Source organism: Talpa occidentalis, unplaced genomic scaffold (assembly GCF_014898055.3).
Source record: "Talpa occidentalis isolate TD23 unplaced genomic scaffold, MPIMG_talOcc4v2.1 talOcc4.2, whole genome shotgun sequence".
In the NCBI taxonomy this organism is placed as follows: domain Eukaryota; kingdom Metazoa; phylum Chordata; class Mammalia; order Eulipotyphla; family Talpidae; genus Talpa; species Talpa occidentalis.
Genome location: NW_023602073.1, coordinates 78176733 through 78189865, shown reverse-complemented (window position 1 = coordinate 78189865; position 13133 = coordinate 78176733). Strand labels below are relative to the sequence as shown.

Genomic DNA, 13133 nt, shown 5'->3' with positions numbered 1-13133 from the left:
CTGACAGTACCTGAATAGCAACCTAAAGTCCAGGCATTAGGGAGGAGAGAGGTGCCTCTATAGTTGAGTAGGCAGCCAAGAAAACAAAAACAAGAGTAGTAAAGGGGGTACCACAGAGCAAGAGGAACCTAACAAATTATCAGGAGACTGAACTGATGATGTAGCAAAACAAACGAAAAGGCAAACACTAGAAGAAAAAGAAATAAATAATAGTGGAGATGGAGCAACTGGGAAAAAGAGAAAGAGGAGGAAAAAGTCAGAGACCCTCCCTCAGTTCTATTACGAACTTGTATTCTCATGGTGTATTTCCCAAAGGACAAGAATGCAAGTTTGCCCACATGATGGGCAAACAGTTGCTAGTGAAACTATTAGTGAAGAAAAGAAAGCACACGATAAAGCTAATTTAGAGTTTTAGAATGATTTTCAAGAAGCTATAGAAACACACGGACAATTTAGAAAATTGCTATGAGCTGGATCAAGCCTTGGATGACACTGAGAGAAATCTGTGAGAAGTTGGAAAACTGTTCATGAAAGCTAATAGCAGAGAATGGATTAAACAAACACAGGCTTGGCATTTCCTACAGTAGGTTTTTCTTTAAATAACTGAGCTGTCTAATACACCTGCAATGCTGTTAACACAAGATTATTACATTATGATAGAATTTGGAACATTAAAGGTGATAATAGCATTACTGACTGCTTTAACTGTCATTTTGAATCCTAAATATAATGCATTATTAAAAGTTTAAAACACATTGTTAACAATGGAATAAAGTATCCCGGAATAAATGTCCATAAATGTGAGGCCATCCAAGAAGTTGTGGAATCCTATGAAACATAGAAATGACAAGATCAAAAAATACCTTGACATTAATGAAAATGAGGACACAAGCTATCAGAAATTACAGGATGCAACAAAAGTGTCTTGAGGGAAGAAAACTACAAGTCCACATTAAGAAACAAAAAAAATCCCATTAAACAATTTAATATAGGGCCTCCCCTGGTGGCGCAGGCGGTTGAGCGCCGTGCTGTGAAACTGTCTGCAGCGCTGGTTCAATCCTGGCCAGCAAGGGTCCCACATGGCGCAGCAGACCTCTCCTGTCTCGCCCGCTGCTCCCTTCAGCAGTTTATTTCATCAGTCTGCCTGTTCTGTTCCTCATTCTGTCTCTGGTGAATCCTTTCACCCTCCCACGAATTTGGCCTGTACCCCGGGGTTCTTGTATAAATAAATAAATCTTAAAAAAAATTTAATATTACACCTAAAACAACTTGAAAAAGAGCAACAAACAGGATTTAAAGTTAACAGTAAGATGGAGACAATAAAAACAATAACAGAAATCAACTTAAAAATGACCATACAAAACATCAATTAAACTAAGATTTGGTTCTTTGAGAAGATACACAAAATTGATAAGCCTCTAGCTAGGCTAAAAAAAAAGAGACCAAGATAGAGAAAACATTAATAAACAGAATTAGACGCAAAAGAGAAAATGGCACTGAAATATAAAGGACCATAAGAGAACAACTATTCAGTCATTAGGATAGATGAAATGTTACCATTTACAGGAAAATAGAAGGAGGCTGAGGGAATTACATGTAGTACAAGTCAGAATGACAAAGATGAATACTGGACAAATACACAATGGATGATTCTACAAAGCAAAATACCTATAAAAACTAGCAGATACTAATAAAGTGAGATTTTCTGAAGTTAATGGGGGAAGGGAGAATGGGTCAAAGGAGTATATAGGACTATGATGGGGGAAAAAAATAGGTGGGAGACATGCCAAATGAAATCAATTCATAATACTTTTACCTATGGTTTAAAAGGAAGAATTTGATCAAAGACAAACCATGTCATGTAATTAACCAAAAAAAAAAAGTTTTCAGAACTGTTACCAGTCATCCCCTGTGCTCTAGGAAAGGTCAAATCAGTTAGGAATGATATATACAAGCTGTTTTGAACACCAAATATATGCTTTTCATCTTTATACTACCATATGCTTAAATGAATTCTTTGAATGACTACATCCAATTCTGTACCAATTACTGTTCAGTATTGCTTTTTAACCTTCCTGTAATCCATTTTCTAAAAAAGTAGTCATTTTCAGATGGGGATAGAGAGGGGAAGGATTAGGAATTGGTAACCCCAGTTGACCCTAAAGTGAAGCAAGAAAGGTAGTTAAAGTTAGTATGAAGTGAATGTATGAATAAGAAGCAGTTAGATCCCTAGTTCCTCCTTCTCTGCAGCCCATCTGCTGGGCAAATAACCTTCCTGGTCTTAATATAAGAATGGGGACTTAGTTTCTATAGTTTCAGGGTTTCTATACTAAGGAACACAGAAAATAATGGCAATAAAATATACTAAAACTTGTGCAATTAAGTATATACTGAAAGCTGAGATGCCCCAGTCAGATTCCCTCAAAGGCTTCCATAATATGCCAGCAAGCCAATGAACCTAAGAGAGTGACCTAACTTCTGACATCAGGGTATACACCAAAAAATAGCACACTATAATACTCGTAGTTGATAAAAACCAGATGACATTCCATATAGTTTTAGTTTCCTATTCCTAAACATAAGCAAACCAATCAAGGATCAGACAGTTAGAAAAGTGTCCGACACAAAAGATGAAAATCAAAAAAGGGGGAAGAAGAGAAATTAAAACTATGAAGGGAGGGGCCTCCCCGGTGGCGCAGCGGTTGAGCGTTGGGTTGCGAAGCTGCCCGCGGCCTCTGCGGTGCCGGTTCGATCCCCGGCTGCTTCCCGGCCACCGGAGGAGGGTCCCACATGGCGCGCAGACCTCTCCTGCCGCCCGCTGCTCCCCTCAGCAGTGTACTTCGTTCCTTCTGCCTGCTCTGCTCCCCGCTCTGGCTCTGGTGAATTCTCTCGCCCTCCCGCACTTCTGACTGTACCCAGTGCATGTATAAACAAAACAAACAAACGAACAAAACAAAATAAATAAAACATGCCTCTATAAAAAAAAAAAAAAAAAAAAAAAAACTATGAAGGGATATTTAAATTTGTTTTTCAAATACCATTAAGTATTTCATGAAAGACAACAGAAAACATTGCATCCCTAAAACAGTAATAGGACATCACAAAAAGAACAATTCCCAAAACAACAAAATGGCATTTGAAAATTAGAAATGCAAAATTTAATGGAAAAATTGGAAGAAAAAAATGAGAAATTTTCAGCAAATAGAGGAAAAGATAAAAGAGACAGAATGTAGATAAGTTTAAAAAAAAAATTCAAGGTCAGTTCCTGCTATTTAGCAGTTGAATTATAGGAGTCTCAGAAGCAAATTCTGAGAAAACAGAGAGGAACTGTCAATGAAACAATTCAGGAAATTTTTAGTCTCATTTTCAGACTAAAATCACCTACTGAGTACCCCGCTAGATACATTAAATACACCTCCATAAAGACACATCATCAGAAATATCAAAGCACTGGAGCCAAAAAAAAAAAAAAAAAAAATAATCAGAATAACTTCTCAAAAACACAGAATTTAATAAAAAATAGAGCATCACTTTCAAATTTCTGAAGGAAAATGATTTCCAACCTTGAATTCTATATTCAATTAGATTAAGATTTCAATATAAGAATACAGTAAGTTCATACAAGGTTTAAAAATATCGTATTTTTTTCTTGAACTTCTGGAATACGTGTGTCACCAAAATGAAGTAAATAAAATAAAATAAAATAAAAAAGAGGAAATAGAAACTGCACATTGCACAGACGTCTCAGAAGAACAAAAAAGAGAGATCCATGGATAAGTTATGTCACAAGTCTTATAGAGCAAATACCAATCCATATATTGATAGAAGCAGATCAGAGCAGGTTCAAAAGAAATACTTCTCTCAAAAAAATGAAAATGTTATCTGATATGCATAAATATCTTTAGGAAAGATTTACAGTGACTAGGATATAATTATTGACATATACACAAAAAACTGTGTTCACAAATGTACAAAACTATAAGCAAATGAGCAACAAGATTAGACAAAATGTTACCATAGCAAATTAAATGAATCATCTCTAATAGACTATAAATTACTAGTGATCTAACAAAATTACATTTAAAGGTTAAAAATATGTACTTTTGTGTGAGTGGGGAAAAAAGAATGCTAAATCATCATCCAGTGTGGGATATTAATAAACACCTACAGAATAATAAAAAAGTAGTAATATTTATGTTACTTAGAGACACGAAGGTAATACTAATAAACTAAATAAAACCAGCTGAAGAGTAAAAAATACTTTCTTCTGGAAAGGGGAAATAGTACGGTGGCAAGTACTGGAAAGTGATAGAAGTAATAAACTCTTAAATTTTGTGACTGCATAATTTCAATAAAAATGTTTTAAATTTTACTAACAGAACAATATAATCTCAAAATTAATGATCAAAATACTCAGATTAGCAATCACCAAAAAAGTATGTTCTCCATTTATAATCTATCACATCTGTTTTTAATACCGCTGATTTTCCAGCTAGAGGTCTTTGGAAGGATTACCTTGTGCCATTAAACGAGGAGATTTTCTTGGTGATCTCACTGAATTTTCTTCTACTTTGTCCCTCAAATTCCTGTTAGGTAAAATCAGTTCTTCTTCATCAATGGTATCATTGCCACTTTCTTTAACAACTCCTTCGTCCATAATATCGTCAAGACCAACAACTAAGAAAAAAGCAAAAACAAAGAAGATATTAATTTCAAAAAATTCATCAGGGATGTTAAGTATTTAAAGGCAGTATAGAAAATATTGTGCAACAGCTTAATATAGTCCTACTAATCTGAAAATCTAGTTTTATTCCTAATATATGTGATTTTGCTACTACCAAGCTCCCAACTTCTACCTTATGAAGTAACAGGTCAGAGAAGATTAACTATCTCTCAATTTGACCTCAACTATTACTCTCACTTAGTATTCATTGTACCACCTTGTGAATATCATAGGCAACTGTATCTGGAGTGTTCAATTATTCCAATTGTAGTTAAAGTATAAAGTAGTGCAAGAATCTAATACCCTGAAAAGCTTATGATGTAGATTCATTCATGCTAAAACCAAAAGATTTCAGTTCTAACTGAAATTGCATAGAGTTTATGCCACAGGTATGAAAATAAGCAATGTAGATTATACTTCTCAATGATAGCAAACACATACAAGCATGCATGTGCACATGTGCACGTGCGCGCGAGCACACACACACACACACAAAGGAAAGAAAAACTTTCCCCTCCCCCAAATGCTGGTGGAAATGGTAGATATTTTAAATATCTACATAATTAAATTACCTTCTCTGCGTCAAAAAAGAAAGACTCATTTATGAATGAAGGGTTGGGGCAGGGAAGATAGGGAAAAGGATTGGAGAACACTGTAAGAAATATTAACACTATATTGCCATTGAGTTTATTACTATATATAACAAATGTCATTTAACTAGCTGATATAGAGCAATTCTAAATGTGTAGCCTGTATACAATTTTATAAAAGAATGTGATTTAAATCAGACCTAGATTAAAATCCCTGCTAAGATACTTAAATAAAACTTGACCATATCACTCAACTTCTCTATCAGTTTCTTTATCTCTAAAATGAGAATAACAATACCACCTGTCCTACCTACCTCACAGGGTTGTTGTGAGGATCAAGTAAGATGTTGTATGAAGTATGAGAACTCACTTTGTAAACTTTAGAGCACTATACAAATGTTAGTTATTATCTTCATCCTAGGGGTTAGAAGGAACCTCAAGAAGTTATCTAGTCCTCATCTTTGTATCCAAGTAGAACTTCATTTAAAAGAGCTCAACAAGATAGTGGTCTATCCTAAAATTTAAAGAAAACAAAATTTTTTATAAATATACTTTCAAATGGTACAATCTTTTTAAAGAGCAATTTGACAAAAAGAATCATGAAACTACTTAGACACTTTGACAAATTATGAAGAATACACTTTGACAAATTATAAAGGAATTCTCTATTATAGAGAATAGATTATGAAAAAAATGCTGGCTAAAAACAGTGTGATTCTCGTTAGTAACAAATGAGATGTGTGTGTACATTCAGATACACAAAAAAGTCAGCAAGAAATAAATGAAAATTATAATAATTATTCTATGAAAGATTAGACTGGTTTCCTGTTTTCCAAATTTCCTGCTCTAATATTATAATGCTCTCTATAAAAAGAGTTCATGCTTTTAGTCACTATGCTATGTACTAATAGCTTACAAGAGTATTTTTTTAAGAAAATTCATTGTGTTCATTTAAAATACAATGAGGGAAGAAACAAGTGGGGGTACTTAGTTTTAAGAGCTTATTCTACCTTGATAGAATACTTATGTTGCCATATTCACACATTCTCAATAAATTTTTAAAATAAGATTAATAGTTCTACCATGTTCATTCTAAAAAGCAAAATTTAAGACTATTTTCACCTCAATTTTATATAAAGGCATATGTAAAACAAATATATGCATTACAAATGTGCACAGATAGGAAAAGTGGCACCAGGGTGTTTCCACTTACCACTAGTGTAAGGTGGATATGAGGTACAGATGTATTTCTAATCATTAGTATATTTTCTCTGTTTCCTAACTTTTATAATGAGCATGTATTATTGTGTGTTGTAAGTACAAGAGAAAGGGACAATTCAAAAATGTAAACTAGTCCAGGAGAAAAAGTTATTGTCTAATTAATACTGTTAGGAGGGTGTTAAAAGGTATGTAATGAATTTTCAGATTATATTGCAAAGCAGAATCAACAGAATTTAGCACACCAAATCCAAAGAACTACTAGGCCTTATCTTACTCCATTTCTTACCAGCATCTGACCATTGGCTCCTCACTCCTCCTCGCCATTAAGCTTCTGGACATCATACCCTACTATCTATGTCACTTTTCAATATCCTCTGACAGCAGTTTTCTCTTGTTGTAGGTATCTACACATTAGAGGACTTACGGAGTCAGTCCTCCCAACTCTCCTCTTTTTTTTTTTTTTTAAGATTTATTTATTTGTTCATACAAGAGCTGGGGTACAGACCAGAGATGAGGGGGGTGAGACGAGAGGATCCACCAGAGACAGAGTGGGGAACAGAACAGGCGGACTGACCGAAGTACACTGCTGAGGGGAGCAGCAGGCAAGACAGGAGAGGTCTGCTGTGCCATGTGGGTTGCTCCCTGGCCAGGGCTCGTGCTGCAGATAGCTTCATAGTGCAGTGCTTAACCCCTTGCACCACCAGGGAGGCCCCCATCTCTCCTCTTAACCAACAGTCATTCCTCCTTAAGTTAACTTATGCAGTCTATTCAATATTTGGAAAACTCCCCAAAGTTATTTTCTCTACCTCCAAGTTCTTATTTAACCTCCAGAAGAGTGAAATTTGAAATCTTCACTAGGGTGTCCATCAGGCATCTCAAGTTTAATATATTGAAAACATACATTCATTCCACCCATTCCTCCACCTCTCAATAGAACTCTTCCTAGGGTATTCCAGTAACAGATTAACTCCAGAAACCATTCTTAACTCCTCTCTCCTCATATCCCACATCCACACAATCTTTTATGTTCTGCTAGCTCTATGTAAAAATTTTATCAGTAATCTAACCATTTACACCTTTACAGCAGATATTCTATTCCAAATCGCCATCATCTCTCATTAAAATGTACTATTGGGAAGGAAAAAAACAAAACCAACTATATTGTAATAGTCTCCTAATGTCCCAGGTTCCTCTACTGCCGAGCCCTACATACACACACACACACACACACACACACACACACAACTTCTCCACTCAATCATCACTGTGATCCTTCTATAATAAGTAAAGTCATATCACCATTCTTTAGTTTAAGACTATCCAAACCCTTAACACATTTAGATTTACGTCTAAAATCTGAGCCAGGGCCCACAAGGTCCTAAGAGGATCTTCCCTAGCCATTGTTCTCTAACTCACCGCCTACCACTCTGACTCATTTTGCTCCTGTCACACAGGGCTTTTCTGAACACTGTAAAGTATAAGGCCATCTCTGGCCTTGCTATTCCCTCTGCCTGGAGTGCTTTCCCCCAAAATATCCATATGCTCACTCTCTCCATTCAGTTTTCAATCAAACATTAGCTTCTCAGAGAAATCTTCCCTAACAATCTTATCCAAAACAGCATATACTCCCATCACTTACCATACTTTATCCTTTAAAACATGTTTCACTACCCAGTATCTGTTTAACTTTCTTCTCCACCCGAGTGTAAACCTTACAAATCAGGGACTGTGTCTCTGATTTGTTGTTTGAACCCAAGAATCCAAGAATAACTGGTATATAGTAGGTACTCCAGAAATATTTGCTGAATAAAAATCTAGGGAAAAGAGAATTGGGAAAATTCAAACCTTGATGAGTAAGAAAAATGTTTCCACTTACCAAGAAAAGTTGGAAAGAACTGAGGAAGTAAGATAATAAATTCACTTTGATATATTGATGGCATGAAGAAAAAAGAGCAGGCAGAGTAATACAATATCACAAAGGAAAGGTAAGAAGATTTCCAAGCAAGTAGGAATGGGATAGTTAACTGCTATAGGGAGAACACAGGAAGAAAAATCCACTAACAGGAGAGGATTAGATGACAAGAGGTTAAAAAATGATTAGGTGAAGAATGACAGCTGTGACATATAAAAAGGTGCCAAGTTAAAGGAACAAATCATGGTTTGTTATGACAAAAAAAGGAGAGATGAGAAGGGAAGATGATTAAGATAGGGAGAATCACCTTTACAAAGAAGGAAATGGGGGAATGGAAAGACACAGAATGCAAAAGAGGTAAGTGGATGCGGGGGAGACGAAAATACCTGGGCATATTTGTGCTGGAAAAAACCTGAAATGCTGCACTGAGGTTCCATCCACTCCCCTCCCCCTTAGAAAATTATATATTCCATCAGAAATTATATATTCCTTCTCCCTTTTTTCCTTAACTCTTCCAGAACAAATCAACTATTTAAAAAGCACTTGATGGGGCCTCCCCTGGTGGCGCAGTGGTTGAGCGCTGGGTTGCGAGGCTGCCCACAGCCTCTGCAGTGCCAGTTCAATCCCCCGACCACCAGCCAGAGTCCCACAAAAAAAAAAAAAAAAAAAAAAAAAAGCACTTGATGGGTGAAAGTTGTCAAGAGGTACAAACTTCTGATTACAAAATTAGTTAAGTCCTGGTGGTATAATGTACAGCATTATAACCAGTTAATAACGCTGTTTTGCATGTCTGAAAGATGCTAACAAAGTAGATCTTAAAAATCACAAGAAAACAACCTTGTAACTACATATGGTGTCACATAACAGACTTATTGGGGCAATCATTCACAATACAGCAGGTCCTTTTCTTCAACACCATTTTGTTATTAACACTCATGAGGGAAAAAACTATCCTGGCCCAATGTCTTATTCAAGGATCTGCTTTCATCATATGTCATTTCATTTAAAGTCACAGTTTCAAAGAACTTATCAACAATGTTAAGTGAGCATTTGCTATACATTCAAATATTAAATCATTACTCTGCACATCTGAAGCCAATATTGCACATCAATTATATCTCAATTTTTAATAAAGGCCTGATTCTCATTCATTCACCTGATTAAAGTAATTCACAGTGCAGAATGACTGGCAAGACCCTCCCAAGCAGGCAGTTATGTCTTAAAGAGTTAATTCAGCACTTCCCTGGTGGCGTAAGGGGTTAAGCACCACACTATGAAGCAATCCGAAGCCTATGCAGCACAAGTTCGATCCCCGGCTGGCCAGGGAGATACCCACATGGCGCAGCAGACCTCTTTCCTGACTCACCCACTGCTCCCCTCAGTAGTGTACTTCGGTCAGTCTGCCGTTTCTCCTTCCCATTCTGTCTCTGGTGAATCCTCTCACCCCCCGCATCTCTGGCCTGTGCCCCAGCTCTTGTATGCATAAATAAATAAATCTTAAAAAAAAAAGTAGTTAATTCAACTGCTTCTGGTAAGAAAATGAAAAGAAGCAAAAGAATTGGAGTTCTTTTCAGAACACAGCTGAGTCTACTCCTACATAGATCCACAACTCCCACTCCCACGGCCACAAAGCAAACTAAGATTCACTATTTGATATCTTACTTTAAAAAAAGTGGCCAGTGAGTTACCAAAATAATGCAATGGTGTGAATTCTTTAGGAAGCAAGTACACAACCATGCCATACATAATATGCTTTTTCTTCTCGCCCATGTTCCAGAGTTTGTCGTCACTGTCATTTTGGTATTTTAGCATAAAATATAGAAACATATTCAGAAATCTCCTTGAGTCTGAGTACCAATCACATTAAAATTCCTTCCATTCCCATCACCAATCAGCTTTAACCTCCTAAATCTAAATCCTTCTGATATTAATATTACTTTACCCCAGACAAATTCCAATCTATCTTTCTGAGAAAAGGAGGTTTAACAGAGAGTAAAACCAAATCATGTGGAATTAAATTTACTGAAGTTCTCCACACTAGGATGTTTAAAACACTTTAATACCATACAAAAGGAAAAGCACAAGTATATTACAAAAGGAGAATCACAAATTTAGTATAGAACTCTTCCCTTTTGACATGCCTTAATTCATGATGGACAGTAAGGCATGATTGACATGCCTTAATTCACCCACTCCAAGAACAGTTATTTCCTCTATTATAAAAGTTGGCATTAAGTGTTAGATTTAAGATAAAACAGCATGCTATCTTTGCAGTGTCACAACAAGAATCTATTTTATAGGAATTGTGTTTTCAAACAGAATAAGAAAATATATGGTTACATCCTCCTCACAGAGCCTCTATATCTTTCTCATTTAACATTACCAAAGACTACCTAGCCTCCACTTGCCTATGTGAGATTTTTTACAACATGGATGTGAGATTTTTTTACAACATGGATGATTCATACATTCACCCCCCAAAAAGGTTATAAAAGATATATAACATTAAGTTGTACATTATATACAAATTACCCATTTTGGGATGAATTTATCATTTCAGACATTAGCATATTCCTACTTTGGAAAGTTATTACATGTACTTATTTTTCTCTTCGAGTCCTTTACAATAAATTTAATGTTTACTGAATCAAAAAGACAAACACATTTAAATTTACTATTCTATATATATCTCATCATATGACCTTCAACTAAGATTATAAGGGATTTAAAAAGCTAAGACTCACCGGCATTGTGTTTCAGATTTAGAAAAAAATTAGTACTAAAAAATCTGAGTATTTCATATAGTGTAAACTACCTTTTAAAATGAGCTTTCCTCACTCATAAGAATCTACTCAAAGAACACAAAAACACTAATTAGAAAGGAAACCCGCAAGCCTATGTTTAGTGCAGCACTATTTACAATAGCTAAGATATGGAAATAACCCAAATGCCCCAAAACAGAGGAATAGATCAAGATGATGTGGTATATATACACAATAAAATACTACTCAGCAATCAAAAAAAGATAAACCATGCCATTTGTAGCGATATGGATGGAGATGGAAGGGATCATGCTAAGCGAAATAAATCAGAAGGAAAATTCACTTACACATGGAATATGGGAAAAACTGAACAAAGGGTCAGGAAAAAGACAAAACTTGAAGCTGACCCCAGATCTGAGGCATACAGCAGGGGAACAGGAGGGAGAGGAGTCAAAACAGAGGAGGGAAGAACACAAGGGGCTGTGGTGATGGATCACGGGTGCTATGATGGTAGGAGAACTAGGGGGACACTACACCAGTGGGGAGAAATCAAAACACTGCCCAAAATTAATACCAATGTAAGAAAATAAATAATATTAGTAAATGACTACATTTAGCTTTCCCTACACCTTCCTACTCAGGTCTTAATGTGTCTTTCAATAATTTATATAAATTCTTTATGGATCATCTGTGTTGTCTATTTGGTGTATTTTTATTTATGTTAGTATTACTTGGTATCAATTTCACCTAATTTTTCTTCAGTATGCTATCTTTAGTTAATCCAACAATATTATCTATTCTTTATGCTCTAACACACTTATTTTAATACATTCTAACACCTTAAATTTAAATGAACACAAATACTTCAACTTTTGCCAAACTCAATCAACTTCATACTTTGAGGATAACTTTATAGCATATTTCATGGAAAAGGGCTTTTCCAATAAAACCAGTCTAAAAGACATTGGGTTAAATGAAGCTAAAACAATTAGTTCACTGCAGATCTTCCAAGGCTTTAATATAATGCTAAAGAGCATTATATGAGTTAAAGAACTGCAAATGGTTTAGTATAACTGTCTCCCAAGTCTTATATTCTCATACATATATACATATCAAAATAAAAATAATGGTTATTTCAGAGATATTTCCCATTATAATTTTATTCATATTGCCCAGTCCATCTCATATTAAAAATGTTTTGTTTAAAAAAATTCCCCAAAATTGTGATTATACATGTGAATACCTAGAAACAGAAGGTTGGAAAGACACACTTTTTATTCTTAAATTGCTTTCTTTTTATCCAAGTTATACATGAAGTGATTTTAAAGAGTTGTCTTATTTCCAAATGTTTGCAGAAAAACATTAATCTTAGCACCACTTCCCCTCCACTTCCCACAGTGAAATTCAATCACTTCACTGGAAAAATGTAGGTATTACCATCCTTCACTGAATGATTGTGACAAAAATTGAATTCATTAAATTTAGCTTCTACTCACTTAATACAGTTTCCAACACTATGCTTGATGTGCAAAACAGTAAGATCGTCCATCGGTAGCCAACTCACTCTGGGAAGTGTACAGTGACCAAGTAAACACTGCTGATAAAAACTTGGGTGTTGGGGAGCAATTGAGTCGCTTAAGGATACTTCTTGGTTGTTCAAATTTTTCATTTCATTCTTTAGGTTCTTCAATCATTGTCTCACACTGAGTTCATTTACACAGTCTACCAAAAACTGTGAATATAATTACATAAACCACAACCAAAGGGGATACCAGAACTAGTTATGAATAGTGGATTACTTTGGCCTGACAAAAACACTGACTAGTCACCACTTAAATTATTGCATACCTTTCATTTACTATTGCTCTACATGGAATGTAATTCACTTACCCAGATATTCAAAAAGCTGCACTCTATATCTGTAA

General features: G+C 35.4%; 1 protein-coding gene across 5 annotated transcripts in view; it reads right to left on the bottom strand.

Annotated features, from left to right (window-relative positions):
- PHF3 (PHD finger protein 3) overlaps positions 1 to 13133 on the bottom strand; it is a 77222-nt gene that overhangs the window by 28529 nt on the left and 35560 nt on the right. For 4 of the 5 annotated variants that reach the window (XM_037519924.1, XM_037519923.2, XM_054698905.1 and 1 more), the window contains one exon: positions 4516 to 4677. In XM_037519924.1, the coding sequence (XP_037375821.1) occupies positions 4516 to 4657 (142 nt within the window). In that variant the 5' untranslated portion in view covers positions 4658 to 4677. Of the gene's footprint in view, positions 1 to 4515; positions 4678 to 5627; positions 5731 to 13133 lie in introns of all 5 variants that reach the window. The other variant, XM_054698907.1, reaches the window with a different exon arrangement.